Consider the following 23,843-nt stretch of genomic DNA (forward strand, 5'->3'; position numbering starts at 1 on the left):
CTCTAATGCCAAATCTCAAGAGGGAAGTCACTGAGGCAGTGCCAATTCTACAAGAGAAGCAGCATGTCTATCACCAGACTGGTTCAGCAAGACAGACTGAACACCTCCAGTATCTGCACAACCTTGCCTCCAGCTTCTGGCTTGGAAACATCGGGCATCACATACCACTTTTCCCACATTACCTCTGGTGGGGTATCACACGGTTCACCACACAGACACATGCCATCTTCACGAGAGTAATTCTGGGGTGAAGGTACTGGAAGAACCTTCTCTGAGATACGTGAGCTGCTGCTTTTGTACACCAGACTCCAGATGCACAGTTGGCATGACCATAGGAACACACACAGGTTCTCTGGGTTTAGTTTGACACAGCGCTCTGGGACTCAGCCTGAGCCAACGCAGCACACATTGACTTCCACGTTATGCAACAGCATGACAAGCACGTGAAGCCAGCACACCATCGCTGCCAAGAGGCCGATTTCTTCCTGACTTATCCATTTATTGTGTCCAGCTTGCGCTCATCGAGAGCCTCATCAAGAAAATCTGGTGAGCAGACAAGTAAGTCTTAATCACCGATTAATTACAGATTAGCAGCTGCAGAGCCCCGCACGCCAGTGTCCCGAGATGAGCTTGACCCGCAGCTCCCGCAGCCGCATGGCTTCTCCTCCTTGCCTCGGGCCTGGAGGGCAACGCGGCCAGCCCTGGGCCGGGGGCTCACACGAGCCACGGCTCGGAGAGCGCGGGAGGCCCCACGGGCAGGACGGGCCGTGCCGGGATCCTGGGAGCACCGCGGGGAGCAGGCCCGGGGGCAGCTCCAGCCCGGGGTTTCGGGCGCACCGCGGGGAGCAGGGCCGGGAGCAGCTCCGGCCCGGGGGTCCCGGGGGCAGCTCCGACCCCAGCGTCGCCCCCTCAGCACAGGCCCCGCCCCGGCGCGTGGGGCGGAGCCGAGCGCAGCGGCCCCGCGCGCTCCCTTTGTTCGGGCCGCGGGAGGCGCTGCCCCTTTAAATGCCCCCAGTCCGGCCCTACCGGCGCGCCGGGTGGAAGGCGCCCCGCGATTGGTTACGGCGCCTCCCTCTCATTGGCCCCCGGGAGGAATGGCGCGTCCCGCCCCTCGCATCTCATTGGCTCCGCCGGCTGCCCGTCCGGAGCGCGGGTTTCTGAGTGGGCGAAGCAGCGGTCCCTGGAAACAGTTCCGGGAAACCCCGCGTGCTGCCGGGGTCGCGCCGCCGTCCATGAGGAGAAGGAGGAGCGCGCGCCATTTGCCGTCGCTGCTTGGGCCCGAGCTGCGCCGCGCCGGCCCCGCTCCGGTGAGTGCCGGGGCCGCCCCGCGGGGCAGGGGCGCTCCGCGGCCGCGCCGAGCCCTCCTGCGTGGGCCCCGCGAGGGGACGGGCAGCGCGGGCTGCGGGCAGGCCCGGCGCGGGCGGGGACGGGCCCGGGGCGCTGGCGCGGCGGAGCGGAGGGGGGCGGGGGCCATCGCGGGGCTGCTCCGCGGGCAAAGCGGGCGGGCGCGGGCGCGGGAGCGGCGCCGGGGAGGGGCCGGGGGCGGGCCCGGCGGGTGGGGGTGGGGGGGCGGCCGGCCCGCTCCGCCCAGCCGTGCGGATCAGGGTTGCATGTTGACGGGCGGTCGGGACGCGCCTCTCCCGGGGCTGTGGGTCGGGTCGGGTCCCTGCTCGGTCCCTCCGGGCTCTTAAAGCCGCACCAGCCCCGGCTGTTGCGGTTGTGCCCGGTCCGCTCTGCCCGCGGGCACAGAAGAACGCTCTCAGCGGCAAATGCGTCGCTGTCGCAGCGCGCCCTCAGATCTTAGGGAGCGCATGATGTGGTGGAGCCGGGAGGGACAGCTGCACCCACCCGCGGCGCTCGGGTCTGCGCTTCCTGCTTCCATCGAGGGAATAACGCTTGACGAGTACTTAAAGGGAAAACTAGCCAAAGTTTTGTTGTTAAGACATTGTTTTTCTCAAATTAACTTTTGTAAAATCTTGAAAAGTTTTGCTTAAATGCATCATTGTTGCAAATACTTTAAAAGTAAGACTTGATTTACTCGGTCTGAGCAGCCTTGTTACCTGTCAGTATTTGAACATGCTACTTAAGTACCTTATCTGTGCTGGACTACTCTTTTTGAAACAGTGTGTTGGCTTCCTTTTCCCATGTTTATGGCTCTAAAGGATCCCGCCGATACTTTGTGCTGCAAAGGACATTATTGCTCATGAAGCTGGTGCTTTGGTTTTTTGATTAGTTGTTGGTTTTTTTTTGTTTTTTTTTCCTTTGAGACTACATCTAGCAGAGGTTTTTTGGTTTTGTTTTTTATTTGTAAAAGTAATCTAACGAATTTTGCATCTCGCAGTGTAAGGTTTTTGTAACCTATGCAAAGTGTAGTATTTGCAAACGAGCAGTGTCTGCTTGAAAATTTTGCATCCTTGAAATTGTATTTCCCACAAGCATTACATGTCCTTATCTGTCAGTTTTTCTGTCTAGGTGAACACTGTTAAAATAATACTCGAGTCTCCTGCTGACACTCAACTTCCTAGTTCAGTCAAAAATCCCAATACTCCCTGCTTTGTTAGATAGACATCTGTAAAATCCTTTGCAGATAAATTCTTTAGAATAAAGCTCATTTCTGTTGAAGTGTTGCTTGGAACTGGAGTACCAGGAGTGTTGTTTAGTACAATCCAGACAACCAGATGAGCTGTGAATAGCCAACTCCAGTGAGAAATGAGCATGGGCAGACTTTATGGTTTAGGTTAGCAAAACATAGGAGTTATTGGTGCAGTGTTTTTTCATGGCACTGATGGGCACCTTGCTAACCTGCTGTGCTGAAGTCATCTCCCAGTCATAGCTGTGTGGGTACTGATGCAGAGTTTGTTTCTCTCTGGGCTGTGCTGGTCTCTTGCTTAGCATCATACTGGAGGTTCTCAGATTTTTCCAAGGGGCTGTGGAGTGAGCATGGCTGAGCTGGAGAAGTGAGGGTGCTGGCTGCATTTTGGCTTACAGGTAGTGAGAAGTCCTGGCTACTGTGTAAAGGTCTTCAGGCTGTGATTACTTCAAAATAAGGTTTCATGTAATTCATGCCAAGAAACACCTAGCATATCATAATTAAGCTATTAAAATGTATTGTCTGTGATTCAATAAGCTCAGGTATAAAAGAAATTGCTGTAATGCCTTCATGTACAGAATGAAGGGCCTGCCCTTTTGTACAGAAATATTTCTGAACAAGTGAGGTTTTAATAAAACCCCAGTTCAGACTTTATATGTGAATTCTTATTTTCCCCCCACTTGTATGTTTATCTTCCTTCCTTGACAAGAACCTTCTTGAAGTGTGAGGCATAACTATAGGGACTGCATTTGTTTTCTTGTGGTCAGTTAAAACAACAAAACCAAACAAATGTCCCCCAGACTTCCTTCAGTGTTATTTTTAACATGATTTAACTTAACTGCTTGACCCAGACAATATATTGGTTAGGAGTAGCAACATAAGCAAGTTGAATGGCTTGGGTGCAGAGTTTTTATGTATGCATTAGTTGGCTTCCTGTGCACCTGAGCTAAACAAGTTCCATTCCTGCATGAAACTAAAGTTCTCAGCAGCAGAACCAGTATTGGTGTGTAATCACTGTGAAGTTCATTATGGTTGTTTTAGATATTGCCCTTTTGCCAGAAACTTTCTGTTCCTTCTCAATTAAGCTGTTCCTAAGCATGTTTTGAGTTAACTAGACTGAATTTATAATTAATTGGATGGAGTTATACTTAGATAGTCTGTAGGTGGCAACCTCTGTTAGAGGCATGGCATAAGATAAAGGGAATAGTAACATCATGGCTGTTTATCCAGTGATTGTCAGATGAAGGCTGTGATCTGGTATCTCTGCTCAAGATGCCATACACTGACAGGACTACACCTCTGTTATTTTTTTTTTATTTTCCAGAAAAAGAACTATTTGAGCCATTTAAATTATGAAACACTGGTAGTTTTAACTTTCTACTTGTCATACCAGAGCTTAAAAAAAGGGCTAATGACTTTGTAAATTACTCCTGAGATGCAGGAATTTTGGGTGAAAGATGGTAAACAGCTAAAACCATGCTTTTTATCATGAAGTATTTAGTCTTCAGCAGGGCATTGTTTGTAACAACAGTGTGAAACACGAAACAAGACCCCTCTGGTATGCAGTTAGGAGGTGTGAGGGTAGGCAACACCTTGGGCACCAGTGAGAATTCTCCTTGCCTATGTAAAATTGTCCCCGATGTCTATTTATTACTTCTGCTCATTTGGTAAGCATGGTTTTGTGTACACTGTTCTAAATTCATCCATTTCTGCATGTTTTAAAAACAAACACATATCCCACATGTACTTATATACATAATTCTTTACTTCTAATCCGCCCTTGAAGTCTTTCCAATTCAAGCAGTCTCCCTCTTTTCCAGATATTTTAATATTTAATGCAGCTGAGAACCTGAGTGTGTGCGGGTGCTGGTCTGTCATAGGCTGAGTCACATGGACACACTGCGCATGCAAACAGAGAGAGCACTCCTCTTTACCATGCTTTTAATATCTTTTAGAGCAGAATAAAAATGGTAAAGTAATCATTGTGTGTTTTACTTACCAGATAAAATTCAGTTTAAAATATTTTTCTTGTTCACAGCAACTAACTGGTGTTATATAGAGGGAGAGCTAAACAGTCTTTTTCAGCCATGGCTTTCACCCACGTATCTCTGAACTCAGAGGGAAGATTCAGTGTTATAAGAGATGCAATTTTGCTTGTTGGTGATTGTTGTGGGAGAAAAATCAATTTAATCTCAGATTTCAGGCCAAGCTTGCCAAGCCATTAGGGGATCTATTGCTATATCTGGGAAAGGAAATACATGTCTTCTGGATGCTCTTGGTACTTGAATATTCTGGTAGCTGTGTCACTTCAGAATTTTCTACAGTCTGTTTCTTTAGGAAAACCTTTTAAATAAAGTTTGTGTAACGGGAAATAGCTAAAATCTGAACCCAAACTGAACATGCACAGAATTTGACTTTAGTTCTTTATGAACTAAATCTGAAGAAAAATAAATAATGCAGTTAGTAAATTACAAAGCTGGGTATTAATTTACATTGCCTAAAAACCAATTTTAAACAGCCTTTGAGCTGTTGTGCTGTGCAGTAATCTGATTCTTAGGGGTTAGATATTGCTCCACTGGTACATGCTTGTGCTAAAGGCTGATATCTGTTTGTGCTGCAGATCTTGCCTGTTAGAAGTTTGAATCACTACTCCAGAGGAGGTGTTTCTGCCTGGGCACAGCATAGCTTGTCAACCTTTTGTTCACTTATAGGCAACACTGAAAAAAGCGTTAAACTTTTGGGTATGTGACACTTGGAAGCTACTCTTTTTTTTTTTTTTATCAAAAAATTGTCATTGAGTGTCACCATAAGCCCTTGTAGTTCAGAAGGTCATAGAAATTGATTCCAGTAAATTTTCTGTGTTTATGTGTTGCTGTAGCCTCTCAGTTCATTGAAGTTTGGTTTGGGTTTTCCTTTTCTGTGTATAGAGAAGACAGTATATGTGTGATTAAATGATTTATAAGGTAGAAGGAAGGTGAACACAAAAATGCCCTCCTCTTTATATCTTCATTGTGTGTCTCAGCTTGTGAGTTTTTGAGGAGTTGAGAATAGTGCTGTACCCAAAGCATTTTCAGTGTAATTAAACCCCCTCTGCCCTGCACTGTTTCAAATTTGAGATCTTCCTAAGGCTGTCTAGCAAGCAGACACGTAGCTGAGTTTTGCCTTCTGTGATGTTCGTAACCTACAGAAAATTGATATTCATTAGTGTTTCAATAGTTAATACCTGTAAGGGTAGATAAGCTTTGTTGTAGCTTTAGGTAGCATTTTTTTTTTCTTCTTTAATTAGGCTGTAGTTGCTTTTAAGTAAACTGAATTGATTAGAAAGTAATTTCTCTTTGTCAAGTAACAGAATGTGTGTGTGTGTGTATATATATATGCCATGTAGCTATGGAAAACTTCCTTTCTTTTCCACACTAATGGCTTAAAGAAATGGCATCTGACAGAAACGGTGTGAGGCTGCTTTGTGTGTCTCTAAAATTGCCCTTCAAGATAAGACAGCTTTAGTAAAATCATTACTGTCTGAAGAAAAATGATTTGGTTTTTTTCTTCCCTTGCTCTAGCTTGCAAATCTTCATAGGATATCTTCCAACCAGTTCATGAGCTGTAGTCTGGAAGGGTTGGGTGTTCAAGGGACTGTTAGAGGTGTGCTTATGCTTGGAGACTTGTTTTGCAGCTTAGTAAATAGCTCGAGGCCTCAGCATTTTTTAAAAAAACTGTTCTTGAATCATCTTCATACCTGTATTCCAGTACTTAATTGCATTGCTCCAGCCATGCTGCATTGTCTACCTGGTTATCATTTCGCTGCTGCTCATCAACTTCTGCCCTATCATTTAAAGCCTGAGGCTTGTTTCATTTCTGAACCTAACAGCTGATCATCCTTATGTTCTCCGCCGGGTAGTTGAATTGTCTCTCGTCAGCCTTTTTATTTGAAAGCACTGAATATCAGCTGGCTGGCTAATTGGGAAATTGAAACAGTCTTTAATGAATTGGGCAAAGCCCACTGGAATTGTCTGAGAAGATAGTTGTGAATTTTTCAGTGCACGTATTTGGAATCAGTTTGTTAATTCTGAAAGCAAGTGCTTTTATTAATATAAAGAAATGAAGATGCTGCAGTCATGCCTTCCTTTTAAACCAATAAGGGATATATTATTGAAATAGTAGCTGTGATTTGTACAGCTCCTATTTGAGGGAAACTGAAAGCATGGAAACTGTTGCGTTGCAGCTTCAAATAACAATGTCCATCAAAGTGCAATTTTTCTCTTTCTGTCCTTGAGATCTGACAGCGTCGTGAGAGCGTGTGGCTAGTCTTGTGCAGCATGTTGGGTTTGAAGGAAGACATGGCGACAAGCCAAGCAAGTGGAAAAAAGTATTAACAAGAAACAAGTATTAACATTTTTATACCTTAAGCTACCCTGCAGGGTTCCGTGTTCACTACATTTTAAAGGATTGTTTCAAAAGTAGCGGAATGGGAAATGGAAATAGCACTAGATCTTCTGAGTCTTTGCCGAAGGATGTTACTGCTGTGTCCCCATACATTCTAGCTGCTATGGTAACCAGTTAATGACAATCAGTAGATGGAGTTTAGACATTGTTATGTACATGAAGTACATTTTTAAAAAGTTATGTCAATTCTTCCATGTACATTTTCCACAGTATTAAGGGTTGTACTTTCTTTTGAAACTTAGACCAGCTGCATCCAAAAAGTATTAAATAAAACTTGATACAGGTGATTTTGCAGCATGTATACAAATTAGTTTAGATAAATCATGCATTGTCCTACAAACTAGTTATTTCTGGCTTATTGTAATATAGCTCCTGAATTTTTTCCAGCAGCATAATAAAATGGCTAATCAGGTGAATGGTAATGCGGTACAGTTAAAAGAAGAGGAAGAACCAATGGATACTTCCAGTGTAACTCACACAGAACACTACAAGACACTGATAGAGGCAGGCCTCCCACAGAAGGTGGCAGAGAGACTTGATGAAATATTTCAGACAGGTATAATATGCATTTCTTGTTTCTGATTGGTTATGAAAGTGAGGGCATACCATTTTCAAATTTTTATAGATTAAGATTTAAAAATTCATTGTTTTTGATCTGTGTAGCTCTGAATGTTTTGCTACTTTGATTTCCCTAAAGGCAAATTGGGTTTGACATTGACTAATTACTTGACACATCCTTGGAGTTGTATGTGATATCTTAGTTGCTTTAGGGCACAGAGCACTAGTTTCTTAGACCACAAATGAAGATGTGTGTTTCCGCTTACTAAACTGTACATTTTTTTTTTCTTCAGTCCAAATCATCATTTTGCTTTTATGTTTCTACTGTCACTGTCACAGTGATTCTAAAACACTCAAAGGCTGGATAGGTGACTTAGTGAGGGAAGCAACTAGCTTGTCTTGCCTGGGACTACATTTGAATTGAGTCTGCCTGTGGATTTTTTGTTCTCTCTAGTTCTGAGTGGACAGTTTAATCCATGTTGGTTATTACACTGAAATGTTCAGCCTGACACTAACAAAGTTGAGGACTAAGCTATCTAGCAACTTGAGTAATATCTTGCTGGTAGCAAGTGGTCTCTGCAACTTCTAAAGAGGTTTCTTCATATACAGAGGTTTTCCTATTTTGTTTTTATAACCACCCTATTTTATCTTATAGACAGAGGCTTTCTTTTCCTTTTTAGAGTGTGTTCTGTGAACAGATTTACAAGAAGCAGTAGAACTGCTCTATGTGCTTATCTTGAATGCCTGGGTGGCAAAATGACAGTTTTTGTTGAAAAGAGTTAAAATTACCCTGATCAAGTGAAGGCAGTTCAAAACCAATACCTTATCAATCCTCAGTGTGAAACTGGCTCATGTGGGTGATGTCTTTTGGAAGTCATTCACAGTGAGCTTTCTTGAAGCCTTTACCAGCTTTTATTGGCTATAGAGATGCACTTTCCAGCTGTGGGTCATGATGACATGCACTTGATGGTCTGAGAGAAGGTGTAAATAAATACCTGGGCAGAGGAACTCGTGGGGTTCTAACATGTGTTGCAGTTAGGCTGTGTTGTGAGGAGTTCTAAAGGAGTTTAAAAGCTTTTTAGCCCAGATCATGACTACCAAGTATAATTCCACTGCATGAGTAACCTGAAAACATTTATTTACACTTCATTAATGCCACTGAAGATGTTTGAATTGTGGAGGGGCTTGCCAGTGAAGCAAACTACTTTAGACACTTGAGCCAAATTTGGGGTTGAATTTAGCGATTTTTTTGTCTGCTGAAGTCTTCTATGAAAGATACAGGTGCCTTCCAATATGCAGGATCACTTCTGAAATGTAGTCCTTGGGCTTGGCACTACTGTGCATTTTCCAAATCAAGCAGCAGTGAAATAATCTGTGTATTTTGGAGACCAAGCTGTTGCAAAGTGTGTGGAGTTTAGTATTTATCCTAAATTTGGATATATGGTTTTAAAAGTGTAAATCTCAGTCTATATGTCTGACTCCACAACTGATGCAAGTGCATTACAAAAGGGGAAAAAAATCCCTGTAAAGATCCTTAAAAAGAAATGCTTCAGAACTGGTCCAGTGTTTCTTGGGGGAGTCTGTACCTGTAAAATTAACATTAGCTTTTCTGGGTACATAGCAGGGCTCAAAACAATACCTTTTTGAATTCTGTCTCTTGGAACTGCATAGAGCAACAAAATAAGTTTTAAAAGCCCCAAACACTGCTTAAGATTCACATGAAGTCCACTGACTCCTGCATTTTTGAAGCTGGAGGAAAGAGTGAACAAATCATTTTTGCTTCCTAATGTTTTGTGGGGTAGAGCTTCCTAGGTATTTGATCATCAGTTGGGTAGTTCCTTTTTCCCATACAATAGGGTACTTGTAATGTTCACCTGTCAGTTTACTCTAAAACAGCTCAACTCAAGAGAATGAAGTGTGAAACTTAAAATGAGGGATAAACAAACAAAATTCAAATCATTAAAAGTGAGCCAGAGTTCATTGTTTCAGACCCTGGAGTGTAGTACTGCTTTTATGCAGCAGATTGCATTCCTGAATGCTAGAAAACTGTTACACATGGGATATAATCTTGCACGTCAGCTAGTGCTTAGGTATATACATTTTAATTTAACTTTTTCATTGTACTCATATTCTTTCATATACTTGTGTAGGAATATATAATTAAATGTATAACTGTGTTGCTATGGAATGTAACTTTTTGGCTTTAAAAGCAAATTGCATAGTTCTTAGTTTGTATGAAATTCAATAGAAATCTGTAACTTCTTTATCTTTAACTTTTAGGCTTGGTAGCTTATGTCGATCTTGATGAAAGAGCAATTGATGCTCTTAGGGAATTTAATGAAGAAGGAGCCCTCTCTGTATTACAGCAATTTAAAGAAAGTGACCTGTCGCATGTACAGGTAAGGTGAGAGCCTCAGGAGTGTGAGCACATAAGTATAAATAGTGTTCTGGCACCACTGGCAGGAGAGCTGTAACTTAGAAATTCACTGATGTTAGTGTTTTATGTTTCAAAGCCAAATAACAAGTCTGTTAAAAATTGCCTTAAATGTGTGAGTATTTGAGCAAAAAGCAAAACCTCCCAGATAATAAAAATATGCGTGCAATTGAGAAACTAGGTTAAAATGCTGTTTGGAATCTGATGACTTTTTCAATCTGACAAGTTTGTTAACTTAATTATTGTATTCTCCTGAAGGATTCTTTTGACATTTGATTTATTCCGTTGACTTGAAGTAGTGACTTCATGGTATGGAGTGTAAGATTCAGTGGATTCCCAGGGCTTGTCATACACACAATTGAATCATTTTGTAAATTGTATCTACAGAACAAAAGTGCATTTTTATGTGGAGTTATGAAGACCTACAGGCAAAGAGAGAAACAAGGCAGCAAAGTACAGGAATCAACGAAGGGACCAGATGAAGCAAAGATTAAGGTAACCCTTAGAGATACTGGTTATGCTGTACTAGCTGATATGTTACTTGTACACAGACTGAGTATGAACTCAAAAAGCATCAATAGCACCTGGATAAGGATATTCACACTAGGCTTTAAAGAACTGCTTGCATGATAGAGATTCTATAGAGAAGGTTTGTTGGAAATGCAGCTCTTTCTGATCACACAGTTGCCAAAATTTAAGCTCTATAGAAACAGAGACATTTGAGAATTGTCTCAACTGTCAACTGAGAGCTGTTCTGTGCAGTTGTTCTGCACTTCTTGGGGTGCTACATATAAAATGGAAAATAAGGGAAAAGGCAAACAAGTTCTTTGCAGTGACTTTGTAATATAAAACAAATGCTGCTGTTTATGATAGCTTTTTTAAGCCACAGAAAAACAGAGGTTTTTGTAGCTTCTATCTCTTCATTTATACCTTATCAAGTGTGGCAAGGAGCAGATAAAGAATTGCTTATTTTGGAATGTTTTTTTGTTCTGTATGTTTTAACCCACTGCCCTCTCTCCTGTAAGTAGTTGACTTTTTTTTTTCCAGGCTTTGCTAGAGCGGACTGGTTACACTTTGGATGTAACTACAGGACAGAGGAAGTATGGGGGTCCTCCTCCAGATACTGTGTATTCTGGTGTTCAGCCTGGCATTGGAACAGAGGTTGGTATATACAGACTAATCTGGTAATTCCTTTGTATACTTATGCAAACTCATAAAGAGGAAATACTTGAAAATAAACCATATTGCAAGTTTAATGTGTTGTAGAGGAAAATAATCTTCCATGTGTGTTTTAATCAATCTTTCTTACTCCTCAGTATTCTGCAAAAGACAAGACAGGTTAAAGTGGAGAAAAAAAGAGATGGAATATACAAAAAAAACTTATTTTAAAGTTAAAAGATAGTTGGAAGAGTTTCAAAGACTTTAATTTATTTTTTTTCCTTCCAAAGGACGAAGTCTAGTCTGTAAGCAATTATTTGGAAATTTAAGGTTGTGGCTGAACCTGTGCATCTTCCTAGCAAGCTGTGAGCAAACTTAGGTTTGGTTATGAAAATGCTTGAACTGTGTATTCCTTCACTTAGCTTTTCTACAAGGTTTTAGTCCCTAGCAGGTTGTTTTGTAATACGTGCTCAACACTTCAAATACTCTGTCACACTGCTGTGTGTCTGATACAGGAGTTCTTTCAGAGATTTTTCTATAAACTACCAGAGTAGATTTGAGAAAACAATCAGTCTCCTTGATGCCTTTCAATTTATAGATAAGTTTTCCATTCTTTGAGATGCTGAAGCTCTTGTGTTTGTTGTCAAGAAGATGTCAAGAGGTATCACAGTAAGGATTGTTTCTGAAGGGAACGTTCATATTCCATGAAGGAAAATTAATTTGGTGGTGGTGGTAAATAATTAGAATGAGTTCTTGCACTGACAGATTATAACTGATGTGTATAACTTCTCAAGCTCTGCCTAGGTTTGTGTGCTCTATGCTAATTGAGGTTTTGTCTTTGAAGGCTGCAAATGAGTTACAATTAAGTGTTCTAGAAGTAATGACAATGTAAATATCTATCTTGAGGAATACCTTAAGCTTTCTAGGGAGATGGTGGGGAAAACCTTTTGGCTCTGCCATTAAGCTTTCACTTAGTATGATGAATCAGTTCCTTTCTTTTTTCCCCAATAAATAATGTTCTGTCAACATTCACACTGAACTGAGAGAGGATAAGCTTTTAAGAAATGTTCTGGAAACTGAATTTCAGGAATATCTGTATAACATGAAGCATCTAGAAGTTCTACCTTCTTCCATGTTTTTCAAGTTAGTCTATTCTCCTCACGAGTTTGTTATATTGGTGCTTATTATGGGCGTGCTGAGTGTCTTTAATTGTGAAATTCTGCTATGCCTTCAGTGTGAGGTACAATTATAACAAGGCCTTACTGAGAAGGAAAATGTTGACTCATAGCTTTTTTTTTTTTCCTACAAAAAATATTTGAAGTTAAAATAAATTTATTTTTATTTTAATGGGTGTTTGGAACGTTTTGTTTGTATTAACAAGGAAGAGGTTTTGAGACTTTGGAGGAGACCTGCAGTGATTAAACAGCTGGGGGCATCTTTCTAGGGAGACCTCAGCCAAATATATTAACCTTAACAGAACTTAACCCAAGTTAATTGTATGGACCAAAACCACAAGAACTCACAGGTTTGCTTAAGTAAATATTAAACATTCGGTTGGTGGAAGCTGAAACAAATGCAGATGAGAAACAAGACTACAGTGTATATTGAAAGTGGAAAACATATTACACAATTAAAAGGAAATTATTATTACTAAATTATTTTTCCATCTCTGTAGCTTTCCAAGGAAGAGTAATTTACAGAGTGATTTGAAAATACTGCAAGAGCAAGGAAGTGCTTGGCCTGCTTTAACATATGATACCCACCTAGATAGTCTGTAAGGTCTTAGTTTTTAACTGCCAAAATTTAAACCAGGTAAGGACCATTTATCTCTTCAGCAGGGGAAATACACAGCCTCTTCAATGTAAATAACAAACCCAGGTTTTCTGTGTGTAAAACCTCATACAAATGGCAGGAGGATTAGAACACTTGGGACATGCAATAACATCAGCTGCTCTGAAGGCTGCACTGGTGACTGCAGTGTTTCTGCTCTGCTGTTTTATCTGCATTGTTCTTCCTTTCCCAGGAATTTCCAAGTGTTAAAAAGAACCTTGTATTTCTGAAAAAGCTTTGTTTCAAGTGTCCTCTTCCTTTTTAGGTTTTTGTTGGTAAAATTCCCCGAGACCTTTATGAAGATGAATTGGTACCACTCTTTGAGAAAGCTGGTCCAATTTGGGATCTGCGTCTCATGATGGATCCTCTTTCTGGTCAAAACAGAGGTTATGCTTTCATTACCTTTTGTAGTAAAGATGCAGCACAAGAAGCAGTCAAGCTGGTGAGTTAACTTTTTTCCAGACAGCAAAGTAAACAGCAAATATATAGGTAATTTCTTAAGTAATGAAGTCTTCAAAGCATCCATTGACATACTCAAATTTACTTTCTTAAAAATTGCCTCCTGATTTCATTGGTAAATACAGATACTTCTAACACTGTCATCTGCTGTACCTTACTGTGGCTGATCAGAGTACTTAGGTGATTGATAGGAGCCTGCTTGATTCCAGCTGTAACCCTCATTAAAACAAAGACCGTATCTGTCTTGAATTTTTGTACCTTTAAAGGCCTATTGGAGTCTTTGTTTTCAGAGCAATCCAGCTGTGGGTACAGGCATGAAGGAGTGGACTAGATTTTTTATTAATGGAATTTTTAAGTCTTGATGGTAAAATTTTTTAATCCTATCATATTCAAAGTCCAAAAAATGCCTGCTATTTGGGGTGGGGTAGAAGCCAGGTCACAGACTGATTTAGACTGTTGATTGTCTTGGCAAACCCTCTCAGTGTTCAAAGCTATCCAAGGAAGGAGGAAAAACTCCCAGTATCTTTAATGCCATGTATTTGCTTACGGATAACAGCAGCAGCAGTTGACTGACAGCAGAGGAAGCAGTAACCAGTTGCTAGAAAGATCTTTCAAGTCTGAGATAAACAGTAGGTGAATAAATTTATGCAATGCAATTTGTATATGGTCCCATGTTGTTCCTGTTACTGCAGGGTTTTTTGTAGCTTTCCATTCAACAAGACTTCTGAAGTCTGTGGAAATCCTAAGCTTGGCTCTGTTCTCCAAGTGAATGCTGACACCAAACCAGCTGTTCTAAGAATTCTCCTGCAATGCCAATTCAATATGCTATGTATAAAAATAGTAGATGATGAAGAAAATACCTGAGTTTATGGTTTGGGAATATTTTTTATGCATAGTATTGTGGATAATACAAATCAATGGCTTTGTTTTTACAGTGTGACAACTATGAAATCCGTCCTGGAAAGCACCTTGGAGTATGCATCTCCGTGGCAAACAACAGGTTATTTGTTGGGTCAATTCCAAAGAACAAAACTAAGGAAAATATACTGGAAGAGTTTGGTAAAGTCACAGGTAAGACTTAATGAGTCCCAGAATAACATTTAGTCTCTGCTTTGTTGGTCTAGTTGTTTGACAAATGTGTTCAGGTATCATTTGAACAATTTTCTAGTTGGATTCCAAGTTTGACTTTGTTAGAATTTTTATATCTTAAGGTGGAGTGTGAAGGACTCTTGTGTTTGTGATTGTTAAATGAATGATGATGTAACTTTACAATTAGAGACGAAACAGCTCAAATGAACTCAAAAACCAGCACACATGAACTGTGAAGAAAATGAAGGTTCCAATTCTGTTACCTGTTTAAACTTTCTGTTGAAGGCTCTGTATTTGTGACTGGATCTACAGGAGGTTCTGCTGTCAACATGGAGAAGTTTTTGGGGAGCCTGAAGCAAATGTATTCCTGAGTAGTGAAGGGGAGGAGGGAGTACTAAATTGATTTAGAGGGAATATTACTAGAGAAATAGTTAAAAACAGACTAATTTTTTTGTCCCAGTTTTTTCAGCATTCTCCAGTATGTGCAGCAAGTAGGAAGAAGAGAAGTCAGCTCATCAGTGAAAGGGTGCTTCTGATAAGAGATTGAGTCACTTGTTCTTGTTCCTGTAGGAGAGCTTTAACCTCCTGCTTCTTTTTTAGGATTGCTATTTATAAGTACTTAGGGAAGTGGTGAAAACAGAAGGTGAATATTCATTTAGTTCTCTCTCCTCTTTTTGGAGAGATGTGGAAGATGTTCCTTCTAGGTTCTTCAGGAGGCAGGGGAGAGGTCATGTGTTAGTGCTGGCTGCCTTTCAAAGATGTAAAAGTGATTAAAAAAGTATAGAGAACTTAGACTGTGTGAGTTGCTGAGGTTGATGTTTTGCAGAGCCTATTCTGAGGAATTTTAATTGCTAGGTGGCATGTTTCTGGGTAAATTGGATGAATATCTGCTATTTGTTTTGCTTTTCTTGTGCTCCCACTCCCTTTCAGGTGTAAAATTCAAATTCACTGCAAAACATGAGTGAAGGCATTTTAGGGTAGACTCTAGATTTTTACTTTCCTTTTGAAGCTCAGTACTAAAGATGTGTTTTTCAGAGGGTTTGGTGGATGTAATTTTGTATCATCAACCTGATGATAAAAAGAAGAATCGAGGATTCTGCTTCTTGGAGTATGAGGATCACAAGTCAGCAGCACAAGCTCGCCGACGCCTGATGAGTGGGAAAGTAAAAGTCTGGGGAAATGTTGTTACAGTGGAATGGGCTGATCCAGTAGAGGAACCTGATCCAGAAGTCATGGCAAAGGTCAGTGAAGTCTTCACTAGATGCTCTTGTGCTTTGGAAGGAATTTCTTGATGCCATAGTGACAAAGATTTATTGCAGCTGAGAGGGGCTAATTTTGAGGCACAAAAAGCAATTAGAGAGCATTTTCACAGTAAGCTGTGCAGATGGTGTGGTCTGAGCACTGTGGATGAGTTGCCATTGGAAGATGTTGGAAATGTGCTGTTACTAACTGCTGTTAACATCTGAGCTAGTCCTGTGCAGGGTTATCCTGCTGGATTGACACATCAGGCTGTGCATTTTCTGCTTTAGCTGTAATCAGTACCAGGTAGGTATTGTGTAAAGGTGTTTTCCAGAGTGAGATAAAGGTCAAGTTCAGTGTGGGGAATGATTATGTGCATTTTATCCCAGTGTTGTGGGGTAACTCCTTGCTGTCCTTGAGGTCTGTTACTAAAATTTTGCTGGGATTTGTGCCATCCCAGAAGCAGAAAATCAAAGTTGGATATTCTTCTGGTTATGGAAGGGAACTGTGAAAGGAGAGAAGTTGTAGAAACTTCATACAGGTAACTACAAGGCACTTTTTTTTTTTTTTAAACAGATTCAGATTTAGTAAAGTTACCCAAATTTCTTAATGCAACAAAAAAGGAAATAATTACTAGTTGGTTGTTTCATTTGAGGTTGGACTTTTAAAGATTACAGCTTTGTTTCATTTTTTTCACCAGGTTAAAGTTTTATTTGTAAGAAACTTGGCCACTACTGTGACAGAAGAAATTCTTGAGAAATCCTTTTCTGAATTTGGAAAGCTGGAAAGAGTAAAGAAGTTGAAGGATTATGCATTTGTTCATTTTGAGGACAGAGGTGCAGCAGTGAAGGTAGGTTAATTATTCTTTCTTGGTTAAGTTGGTGAGAGCACTTTATTTTTCACGCATGGTTTTAAGAAATTTCTTTACAGTAAGTACCTCGGTAAGACAAACCTTAGAGCCCATTTAGTAAGGTTCCAAATGTGAGAATTTCAAGGCTAATAATTTTGTTCCTATGATTTCAGTAGCTAGGAGGATGTGGAAAGGACAAAACTGTAGCAAGTTAACAAGTAGACTGGAAAAGAGGTGTAGAGCAATGCAGGAGAGTCTAGAGAAGAGGAAAAAAAAAAGATCAACCTAGACAATTTTTCTGAGGAAACACTGGCAGAAGGTATCAGTTGTCTCTCAAAGACCCCTATTTAAAAGGGCTGTGTGTGGTTTTGGAGTGACAAAAGTATCAAATAGAAATTGGGAGGTAATTAAAAAGTGTTTTGTGAAGGACAGGAGAGTGGTGTTGGCGACTCTTTAAGCATTACCTGTTTTAACTCTGTGTGTGCCCCAGGTTTCTTCTCAATGACTTGTTAAATATTGAAGATTATTAATGTAAGCTTCAGAGTTCTCTTCCTTTGTCTCCTTGAGCTGTTGAGAAGGTCATTAATATCTGCTGACTGTGATTCAGTGTATTGAATTCTGTAGAAATTATTCCATCTGTCTTTTAAATCCATGGTTCATGGGGGAAGAAGGAGAGTAGGAAGTGTTTTTTTGCATTTGGGAGTCTTGAAGCAGATATATTGCATGTGGTGTATGTGGCTACATGGACAGTTCAAAGGCTCTGTACTTGATCTTCTTATTAATGATTTTATAGCCATTTAATTGCTTAGGATTTTACTACACAAGAGGTTAGGTTTTAGAATACTCTTGATTATGGCTTTAAGATGAATATCACTCGTACTTAACGAGGTTGAGGTTGGTTTGGATAGGTTTAGACCATGTCTGAGGGAGGACAAGAAGTTGTGGAAACAAGGGGTAAGTCAGCAACACCTCTGGATGTGGTTTTCTGTAGTAAGTCTGTAAACACTCTCCAGCCCTTTCCAGGTACTGTTACCTGATAAATGCTCTGTTAGATTTCAGCAACTGGAAACTTGTAGCAGCTGAGAAAAAGACAGATCAAATGCATCACTAACGTTCATCTCAAGCTGGAAACTACCACATCTGGCCCATGTGACTGCTTCATGGCCATTAAATTGGCTGATGAACTTTGTGAGATATTTCTGTGTGTGGATGTGTTTTGGCTTTCAATGAAGTTATGGTATTTATGTGTGGAATGTGTGGAACTGGCTCATTGATTCTAGCATTTACTGATTTTTATCAGTAATAATGTGGAAATAAATTGCCACAATTTTTAATGCTTTTGAGGCATGTAGGTGTACAGACACAAAGTCTTCACTAATGCAAATATTAATACCCAAAAAAGTTTAATGCAAAGCAGATGACTCCAGGTGAGGAACTGGGGGGGGTCTAGTCCTAATTGTACTTTGCGTATTTAGTTCTCTTTGTGGGTGCATTTGATAGTAAAACATTGCACATTAATTTTCTGGAGGATTCAGGGCTTGCTTGATGAGCTCACCAAGTTTCAGTAATCTTCTTTTCTCCTCAAGTATGTGCCCTCAGAACTACTTGATTTTCTCAGTCACTTGACTCACATTCACCTACCTGGGAACCCCAAGCGTAACAATTCATTCTCTTGTGTGCACATGTTCTGCCAGGCTTATAAGTGCAGTGAGTGTTTATGTCAGTGTGAGTAGTGAGAACTTGTTTATTTCTGAAAGGTTTCTAGGAGATACAGGTACATAAAAACTGATGGTGCTATGTCTGACTTCATAAATAATTCTTAATATGTTTTAATCCTCTTTTTTATCTTACGATATAAAGAGTATATTAAAAAAAAGATACTGCTTCCCTGTAACTGATGAATAAAGTGGGACTTGGAAAAGTGTAACATTCTGTTTATGTAGCACAAAAGCAAAGCACATGGCACAGCTCAGCCTGGAGCAGCCCAGCTGTCTGGTTTCTTGCAGTAAGTTTTGGTTCCCTTTGAATGGAAAAAAATTTTTAGTTATTTTTCTTTTAATTTTTGTACAGGCAATGAATGAAATGAATGGGAAAGAGATAGAAGGGGAAGAAATTGAAATAGTATTAGCAAAGCCACCGGATAAGAAAAGGAAAGAACGTCAGGCTGCCAGACAGGCCTCCCGGAGCACTGCGTGAGTGTCCCCCTCGCACCGTGGTAAAGCTGCACAGTGGGGCTGTGCTGTGAAACAGGGGCTGGTCTAGAAGAACTGAGTGACTTGACTTGACTTTTCTCCAGATTGCATATTGTTAATCAACAAGGGCTAATGTATACTGTAGTTTGGGTTGTTTTTGGAGATAAATAATTCTGTGCTTCTTTTTCTTTACTAGGTATGAAGATTATTATTACTACCCTCCGCCTCGCATGCCACCTCCTATTAGAGGCCGAGGCCGTGGAGGAAGAGGTGGATATGGCTATCCCCCAGATTACTATGGCTATGAAGATTATTATGATGATTACTATGGCTATGACTATCATGACTACCGTGGTGGCTATGAAGATCCCTATTACGGCTATGATGATGGCTATGCTATAAGAGGAAGAGGAGGAGGAGGAAGGGGTGGGAGAGGTGCCCCTCCACCACCTAGGGGGCGGGGAGCACCACCACCAAGAGGTAGAGCTGGCTACTCACAGAGGGGGGCACCCATGGGACCGCCGAGAGGAGCCAGGGGGGGGAGAGGGGGCCCCGCGCAGCAGCAGAGAGGACGCGGTGCTCGTGGAGCCAGGGGCAACCGTGGGGGCAACGTAGGAGGCAAGAGAAAGGCAGATGGGTACAACCAGCCTGATTCCAAGCGCCGTCAGACCAACAACCAGCAGAATTGGGGCTCCCAACCCATCGCTCAGCAGCCGCTCCAGCAAGGTGGTGACTATGCCGGTAACTATGGTTACAATAATGACAACCAGGAATTTTATCAGGATACTTATGGGCAACAGTGGAAGTAGACAAGTGAGGAGGGATTGAGAATATTGGAAACATAGAATTGGCTATAGCTCTACATCTTTCAAAAAAAAAAAAATTGGCTTAATGTTTCATCCTTCAGTAGCGATTGGCTGCCATTTGTATTGGGCTGAAGAATCACTCTATTGTGTATATACTCGAGTCTCTTAGTTTTCTTTTTTCATAAACGCACTTGGACATTACTGGGCTTGCAGAATTCCTGAACTCCTTATGGGGTCTCAGTGCTTTTATCATTTTAGGCTTCACTTTAGCAGTTTAAAAGCAGGAATGGCACACTGTTCAATCATGATTTTGCAGAACCTCTGGTTTTGGACAGTTTCTTCTTCTTTTTTTTTTTTTTTTTGGATTTGGGATAGACTACATAGGAGTATGCTGTACATAAAAGTAAAAGCTAGTGCTTTGTCTTAGTAGTTTTAAGAAATTACAACAAATTAAGTTTTCTTGTATTGAAAATAACATGATTGTATGTTTTGCATTCCTAGAAGTAGGATAACTGTGTTTTTAAATTGTTATAACTTCACACCTTTTTGAAAATCTGCCCTACAAAATTTGTTTGGCTTAAAACGTCAAAGCCGTGGCAATTTGTTCCTTGATGTGATTGTATTTCCAATTTCTTGTTCATGTAAGATTTCAATAAAACTCAAAAATCTATTCAAAACATTACCTATTTCAAATTCAATTGTGTCCTAAAACATTATTTCATTGGTAATTCTTGTGAAAAATATTGTTTTCAAAGTATAACTGCCTATGTGAGTGATCAAATTCGTGCAAAATTTCCTGTGCTTTCCAACATGTAGCACTGTGGACATCAGACTGAAAACTAGGAGAAATTACAGACAGCCCAAAAGGCACTCACTGTTTAATTGCTGTTCAATAATTTATCGGCATCTAATTCTGAAACTTTTTATTCCTATTTAAAAGTGTTGAATTGTATCCAAGCATTCACAGAGATCTAATTTAAATCTAGTCTTCTAATGTAATGTGGAGAAGGAAGCAGATCCTACAATGGTGTTAATTTTGTTCCTTTGGTGATGCCCTGTGGAGTCCCTGTGGAGGCTGTTCTGGTAGGATCCAGCCTTATTGTATAATTGAGTGTACAGACACACAGGGAAATTATTTTGATCTCAAGCATCTTAATCTAATCTCAAATAATATTTGACTAGGAATGAGAATTACAGCTTGGGTGCTATGGCACACTAAATTAATTTCTTGCTATTGATAACACGAACATACTCTCCAGATTCTGCTTATTTCTATCTTGACATTTTAATTTGATGTTCTGCCATGATGAACAATTTGCCTTAGAATTCTCCTGCCTTAAAATAAAGGCTGTTAAAAAGTTTAAGACTTTATCTTTTGAGGGCATTGCTAGCTACATTATATTATGTGTTGCTTTGACCCTTGTCTTGGACATTCCCAGATGTCAATTTTAACTGGCAAATCATGACATTACTCTTGTGTTGCATCTAAGCCATTCTGTACCACAGTGAAGAACATTTGCTTCTCAAGAAAAGAGAGAAACAAACGGATTTATACTTTCTCTAAAGAAAACTATTGCCGGACCTCTAAATATCCAAATCCAATACATTGCTCATACTTGATTTACAGCATTCCAAACACAGACTATTGAGGAAGTTAAACTTCAGTGGTCATACTCCTCCCTTTGTCTTCTATTCCTGTCTGGTGTCTCAAGTGTGTTATGTCAGAATATACCCAGTAAGATGAGCCTCCCCACACTGTGGATCTGGAATGGGATTGCAGGGTTTGAGTTGTGACCTGAATCGAAGATGTCTATCTGCTTCTCAGAAATGGGTTTGCCCATGTCAGGCCCTTCCAATTAATAGAATTGGTCATAAATAGCTTAAAAGTGCTTTTAAAAAAATCAATATCTAGTATGTTGGGGTTTGGGCTTTTTTTTTCCCCCCCCTTGATAAAGTTAATGGAGCCAAATCATGTCCTCTGTTTCTTAGCTGAGCTGTGAACTCAGAGGGCTATGGCCTGAGTATACACTTCAGGCTTTTGCTTGTGATAAGGATGTGGTTTGTAATTCTGTTCTAACACAAAGTATTGCTGCCCTATCCGTATGACTCTGGTAGTTATACAGCTCGTGTAGTGCTGAGCAGAACCCTGTAGTCCCAATCAGTATTGGCTTTTCAGTATTCATTGTAAAGGGGATCTAGTACAAGGAGCTTGATTGGAATCATATTTCAAGTCCTCTCCATCTTGGAAGAAGGTAGTGTTCCCATATTGCACATGTTAGCTAGGAGAGGTGAGGTGCTAGTAAGTGCTGTGGGGGAGTGGGGAGGAAGTTAAACACCTCAGTTATAGTGGTTACAGAAGAGCTGAGAAACAATAATGTTTAAATTGTTTTCCTCAAGAACTGTAAGGTTGCATCTTGTATTTACTTTTCCCCAAATCATCATTTCTACTAGTAATTTTATTAACTATGTGGAGCGAGCTATTAATTTTTATAATTGAAAATCATAACAGTTAAACTCAGTAGAAATTTATGTTTGCAGGATATACCAGGTTCTTTGATTTACATGGTTTATGGCTACTCAAATTCACCTTTTAAATTTGCAGCAGTACTTTTATTTAATCCTTAGATAAGGTGTGCTACAGCTTACTTGAATAGTGGTGTGTGCTGAACTTGAAGAACTTAATGAAATGATGGAAAAAAATTATCAAGCAAAGATACTGTAGTACAGTGGAAAACTACCATGCCTGACTCAAAGGAAGAATTTCTCAGCACAATTTTGACATCTAGTTTAAAAATAAATTTAAATTTATTCTTGTGCATTTCTTTTGATTGTTTCTTCAGTATAACTTAGCAAAAATCCTCTATAATATGTTGAAAATGGGTTTCAACTTGCACACCAATATTCAGCTTTTATGAGTGTCCTGCTGGCATTGGAGGAGGAGCCATGAAATGGAGTTTTAATAATCATTTGATCACTCATTTATAGCAGTTGCTTAAATGTCTGTACTGATAAGGTGTTTGACTTAAGAAGCAAGTTACCAGATTCCTAGCAGTTCCAAAACTTGAGCAAAATACTTTACAGCTACTGTGTTATTATATACTTAATTTCACTTTATTAACAATTTAGTTTACTAAACTCAACTTAAAATTTTAGTATTTCATTCAACATAGTTTGCATTTTTTCAAAGTGTTTTCTAGCAATTGTTTATTTTTAAATCTCACCTTCTGTAGTCTGATCATTAAAGAATGACAACTGCATTGCTTAAACCTTTCCAAAATAAACTCAAAGTAGAAGATCACCGCATGATTTTGGTGACTCTGTATAAAAACCTGACCACTTTTTGTCCCTTCCATGTTTGGACATTAAGCCCATTTCTGTAATTTGAACTACACAGAAAAAAAAAATACAGAGGGCACTCTTATTATAAGGCTAGGAGAGAAATAAATGTGAAGTGCTGAGCAAAAAGTCTTAAACCTCTCAAAAACATTTGGTACCAAGACCCATAGACCCTACTGGATGAATGTATTTTCAGCAAGAATTAATTGTTATCCAAAAGTGCTGGTGGCCCATCCATAGAACAGCAGGGACCTCTCCTAGAAATCTGTCATCAGCAATCTTTGATCATGCATGACTTGAGGTGGAGTATGTGTGTGATGAAGGATTGCTTGTAAGGTGGAGGTTGTCAGTGGAATTCTGTCATTCATGTGACTTATGTGAGTAGCTCAGAGCCTTATAGAAAGAGTGTACCACGTTGTGTTCCTGTTTTTTCTAAACAACAACAAAAAGAAGTTAGAGCTTCTGTTAACTTAGAACTTGAATGAAGCTGTTGTAGTCTATTGGCTTAAAATGTCCTTTGAAACCCAGAGCAGTTCTGTTGAGCATGTATTAGTTGATAAAATGTGTAGAGTAGGGAGAAAAAAAATCACTTGTACTAAAGGGAAACCCTAAGTTTTTGGTCTCATTCAAATAAAATAGTCAAGGTGGATCTGCGATACTTGGTTATTGATCAGGAACTTCTGAAATTTTAGAACAGGAGAATCCCTCTGAAGAAATGTTGTTTTAACAACTTGGAGGTTACCAGAAGCTCTGAAAGACAGTTCAGAATATATTTTCTGATGTCCAGAAATCTGCAAGTGTCAATTTTGTATTTTAACTCCTTCCTTTTACCTGACTATCAGGGAAGCGTGGTTGAGGC

The 23,843-nt window shown here is 40.1% G+C and overlaps 1 protein-coding gene across 5 annotated transcripts; it reads left to right on the plus strand.

Annotated features, from left to right (window-relative positions):
• Window positions 1–443: 443 nt before the first annotated feature.
• On the plus strand, window positions 444–20,327 carry HNRNPR (heterogeneous nuclear ribonucleoprotein R). Of its 5 annotated transcripts, none has more exons than XM_059868441.1 (11): window positions 542–558; window positions 7,421–7,589; window positions 9,872–9,990; window positions 10,413–10,520; window positions 11,073–11,186; window positions 13,279–13,455; window positions 14,408–14,543; window positions 15,597–15,802; window positions 16,501–16,650; window positions 18,721–18,842; window positions 19,039–20,327. In XM_059868441.1, the coding sequence occupies exons 2-11, from the start codon at window positions 7,433–7,435 to the stop codon at window positions 19,649–19,651; spliced, it is 1,902 nt and encodes a 633-aa protein (XP_059724424.1). In that variant the 5' UTR covers window positions 542–558; window positions 7,421–7,432; the 3' UTR covers window positions 19,652–20,327. The 5 variants fall into 5 exon arrangements, with proteins under 5 accessions (XP_059724425.1, XP_059724424.1, XP_059724426.1 ...); XM_059868440.1 differs by lacking the exon at window positions 542–558 and adding an exon at window positions 1,164–1,307 and having other exon boundaries at window positions 7,424–7,589; XM_059868439.1 differs by lacking the exon at window positions 542–558 and adding an exon at window positions 1,171–1,307.
• Window positions 20,328–23,843: the final 3,516 nt, after the last annotated feature.

Source organism: Haemorhous mexicanus, chromosome 27, assembly GCF_027477595.1.
Source record: "Haemorhous mexicanus isolate bHaeMex1 chromosome 27, bHaeMex1.pri, whole genome shotgun sequence".
NCBI classification, from domain to species: Eukaryota; Metazoa; Chordata; class Aves; order Passeriformes; family Fringillidae; genus Haemorhous; species Haemorhous mexicanus.